Raw genomic sequence first — 4,075 nt, 5'->3', positions numbered from 1 at the left:
AGGGTAGTATTTAAATACATCCCCTGTACTAAAGTTCGTGTGTTTGAGCCCTAATGCAGTAGCGTTATAAAGTAAGGGGTCAGTCGAATGCTTTGGATGGATAGATGATGCGTTTGTCCTGAGGGAGGGATCAGCTATAGCAGCATGGGCTGCGGTAGAAGCGGGCTATCTGTTCTGCTCGCTCCGGATGCTTTATTCTTTTACACTCACCACCAAAGCAGGAAAGTGTCGGACAAAACCCTTATTCCTTTACATTTCCATGAGTCAGAGGCTAAGTAAACTCACTTCTCTCTAGATTACCCAGAGTACAACAAAAAATAGACAGACCTTGATGCTTCTATGTATGAGTGCTTTGGAAGGTATGCTTTGGTTGAACTTGCATAGCTTTTCATTGGTATCTTTGCCTCCTTCTTGTCATACCAGGTCCACTAGCGATGCATGGAAAACAGAGTTACAAGCTAATAACAGTAATATTTCCTGTTGATCAAAGCCTACCTAAATTTTACTATCTATCTATCTATCTATCTATCTATCTATCTACCTATCTGGTAATATTCAAGAGAAGAATATCAAACTTTAAAAAATTGACCAAAAAAAATTTTTAAATGAACTTTAGTTCCTCTCCTGAGCCCTAAAAAAACCAGGTAGCACATTACCAGAAGCAGCCACTGTGACTCCATTGTTGGATATCTTTTTAAAGTGTTTGGAGCACTTTATAAACTAGACTTGATAACTTGGGTCTAAGAATCTCTTTGTGCCTTTGGTAAACTTTCCACATCAACCTTCATTTCCTTCTAAGTTTCCAAGGAAGAGGAATCTCAAGGGTTTGTAGCTCATGAAGTGTTGCCAACTTGCACTGAGTTGTTATGATGGCCGCAATGTTTCCAGGCCCTTTTGGTTTCTGAGCTGATGAGGCTTCTGGTTGCTAAGCTGATATGGAACACAGAGGAGGAATGAGATGTGACTGCCTCTCACTGTCCTTGGTTCCTTCATCATTGTGCTAGCAACCAAAGGCCACTCTTTCCACTGAACTCTTCACCAGTAAGAGGGGAGGACAATGAAAGCTGCATCCCTCACATCATGGGTTAGATCAAGGCTGTGGAAAGAAATGCAAAGCAAGCTACAAGGAGATTTAAAAATTTCAAAATTTCTCAGTTTCCTTGTTGACAAAATGTTAGTTAACAACTGAAACTAATTCATAGAGGTATAATAATAAAATTTATAAGATAACAAAAATTGGCAGGTGGCTATACATATATTTTTTTTCTCAATAGAGGCCAGGACTGTTATAGTTATCATTGAAATTAATAAGTTTTGCAGAACCTGAATGCAAGTATGGACAAAGTTTCTCATGATTTTCATTGTCTAATTCAATTTGATGCCCCTTTGAAGAAGAAAACTCAACAGAGAGTTTCAGTAGACTTGCATGTCCCAGACCAGCGGTCATAAATGGAATCCTGTCTGTGGAGAGAGATCTCTATGCTGAACTGGAAAATATCAGCATTCAATGTGATCCTGGATATTACTTAGTTGGTTTCCCAAACATCATTTGTTTGGAGAACGGCACGTGGTACCCTGAGATACCCGACTGTAGGATGGTGAGTGGAACAACTCAGGGAACCTCTGTGACTTCACCCTTCATTATAGTGGTCTTTTCCCAAGGCTCTCCCCCAGTCTATGATGGGGTCACCTGACTCCTACAAGGATGCCCAGTTGGCCAGATTCACACTTATAACTGTGAAGCATCACGGTGAGTTGAAAGGAGTAGATTTTTCTGCTCTGTGGCTTGATCCAGAACTTGAGAATAGAGGGTTTCCTAGACCTAGTGCCCTGACATGTCTTTATATGTCTGTGGTCTGTACACTTCTGCTCAGCTTCCAAATCATGGGCAGGACTCCTCCCACCTGCTCTTACAAGGTTCTCTGGATCCCTTTGTATCTCTCTAGCTCTTCTTCAGCTATACTTTCCTGCTCTTCAAGAGCCAAGTGTAGCGGCAGATACCTATAATCCTAGCAACAAGGAGAAGGGCACAGAAGGTTGCAGGGTTCAAGTCTGGCCCGGGCTCCAAACCCTATCTGAAAACACACACACACACACACACACACACACACACACACACACACACTTCTTCCTGGTGATGTGGCCTTCATATGAATACCTGTTAGGATGCAAAGTCTCTCCTGATTTTCTTTCTATCCATCAATGATTTCAGCCTCATTTTTGCCAAGAATCCCTCTCAGACTGTGTCCTCCACTACTTATTTCTTTAAATTACCTTTAGGAGCTCTCCGAAGACTGCAGAATAGTAAGCAAAGGCAGACAACTCTTGGAGTGCCTCTCAAGCCCAGAAGATGTGCAAAAGGCCCTGGAGGTGTACAAATTGCTTCTAGAGATCGAACGATTGGAGTATCACAAAGAGAAGTGGATACATAGGAAACCTCAATATATGAAAAGAAAAGGGCCATTGAGACAGAATGTGGACAGAATCTCCATGCAGCATCTGGACTGACATTTAAGCACCACCACTCCTGTTAAAAGGTTTCTGGGCCAGAAGAACTTAGGTTGTTTTTGTTGCTGTTATTTGTTTTTGAAACTATGCCATTCATTAGTGTCTAGCCATTGTGATTCAATTTGTCTACTTGGCTGGACTTAGTGAAATGGTCAAATATAAGCTGTCAAATATCAAATTTTTGTGCTGTCCTCCTGTTGAGTGTGTCACAAGAATATGACTTAATAGAAATACAGATTCACTGTCTAACACGTCTGTAGATGGTTTTATTTCTCCTTTGTTTTCTACCTTACAAAGAATGCAACTCACACTATCCCAATCTCAATTCTGCTGAATTGTCACTGAATGCCATGAGCCTAGTGCCTGCCAGCTCTATACCTGTAGAACAGAAAGCTAATTTAAGGAACATTCTCCTGAGACAGAAAGAGAGAGAGAGAGAGAGAGAGAGAGAGACAGAGACAGAGACAGAGACACAGAGAGACACAGAGAGACACAGAGAGAGAGACAAAGAGAGACAGAGAGACAGAGAGACAGAGAGAGACAGAGAGAGAGACAGACAGAGAGACAGAGAGACAGACAGAGAGACAGAGAGACAGAGACACACACAGAGAGACAGAGAGACAGAGAGAGACACAGAGAAAGAGACAGAGAGACAGAGAGAAAGAGAGAGACAGAGTGACAGAGAGAGACAGAGAGACAGAGACAGAGAGACAGAGAGAGAAACAGAGACACAAAGAGAGAGACAGAGAGACAGAGACAGAGAGACACAGAGAGAGACAGAGACACAAAGAGAGACACAGAGAGAGAGAGACAGAGAGACAGAGACAGAGAGACAGAGAGAGAAACAGAGACACAGAGAGAGACACAGAGAGAGAGACAGAGAGACACAGAGAGACACAGAGAGAGAGACAGAGAGAGACAGAGACACAGAGAGACACAGAGAGAGAGGGGGGGAAGAAGAAGAAGAAGAAGAAGAAGAAGAAGAAGAAGAAGAAGAAGAAGAAGAAGAAGAAGAAGAAGAAGAAAGAGAGAGGGAGAAAGAGAGAGAGAGACAGACAGACAGACAGACGCTGGTCACAATCCATACTACAAAGACTTCTTTCTTGTCTCCCTTTAAAGCAAATTGGTTTGGTTTTGTGGGTCCCTCCACGTTATAAAATCACATACGTGCCCTGTTTTATTTTTATTTCTGTGTTTGTCTTTGTCAACTTGACACAGCTATGCTGCTGTAGGACTGACCTTTAGGTAAGCCTGTGGTCATTTTCTTGATTAATGATTGAGTTGGGAAGGATCAACACATTGTGAGTAGTGTCATGCCTGGACGAGTGGTTTGGGGGTATATAAACCGAGAAAGCCGGGAGAGCAAGCAAATTAGCAACATTCCTCCTCTGTATCAATCCCTGTCTCCATGTTCCTACCTTGAGCTCCCGCCCTGACTTCCCTGGATTTCAAACTTTAAACTGTATGATTGTCTTAGTCAGGGTTTCTATTCCTCATGGCCAAGAAGCAAGTTGGGGAGGAAAGGGTTTATTTGGCTTACATCCACATTGCTGTTATCACAAAGGAA

General features: G+C 42.4%; 1 protein-coding gene across 1 annotated transcript in view; it reads left to right on the top strand.

Annotated features, from left to right (window-relative positions):
- The window catches only part of LOC116070092 (zona pellucida sperm-binding protein 3 receptor-like), a 39,691-nt gene extending 36,932 nt beyond the window's left edge, over positions 1–2,759 (top strand). The window contains exons 12-13 of the mRNA XM_031341275.1: positions 1,393–1,598; positions 2,281–2,759. Of these exons, the coding sequence (XP_031197135.1) occupies positions 1,393–1,598; positions 2,281–2,508 (434 nt within the window). The 3' untranslated portion in view covers positions 2,509–2,759. The remainder of the gene's footprint in view (positions 1–1,392; positions 1,599–2,280) is intronic.
- Positions 2,760–4,075: the final 1,316 nt, after the last annotated feature.

This window comes from Mastomys coucha, unplaced genomic scaffold (genome assembly GCF_008632895.1).
Source record: "Mastomys coucha isolate ucsf_1 unplaced genomic scaffold, UCSF_Mcou_1 pScaffold1, whole genome shotgun sequence".
In the NCBI taxonomy this organism is placed as follows: Eukaryota; Metazoa; Chordata; class Mammalia; order Rodentia; family Muridae; genus Mastomys; species Mastomys coucha.
The sequence above is the reverse complement of the archived record's forward strand: the minus strand, read 5'-3'. Positions and strand labels throughout refer to the sequence as shown.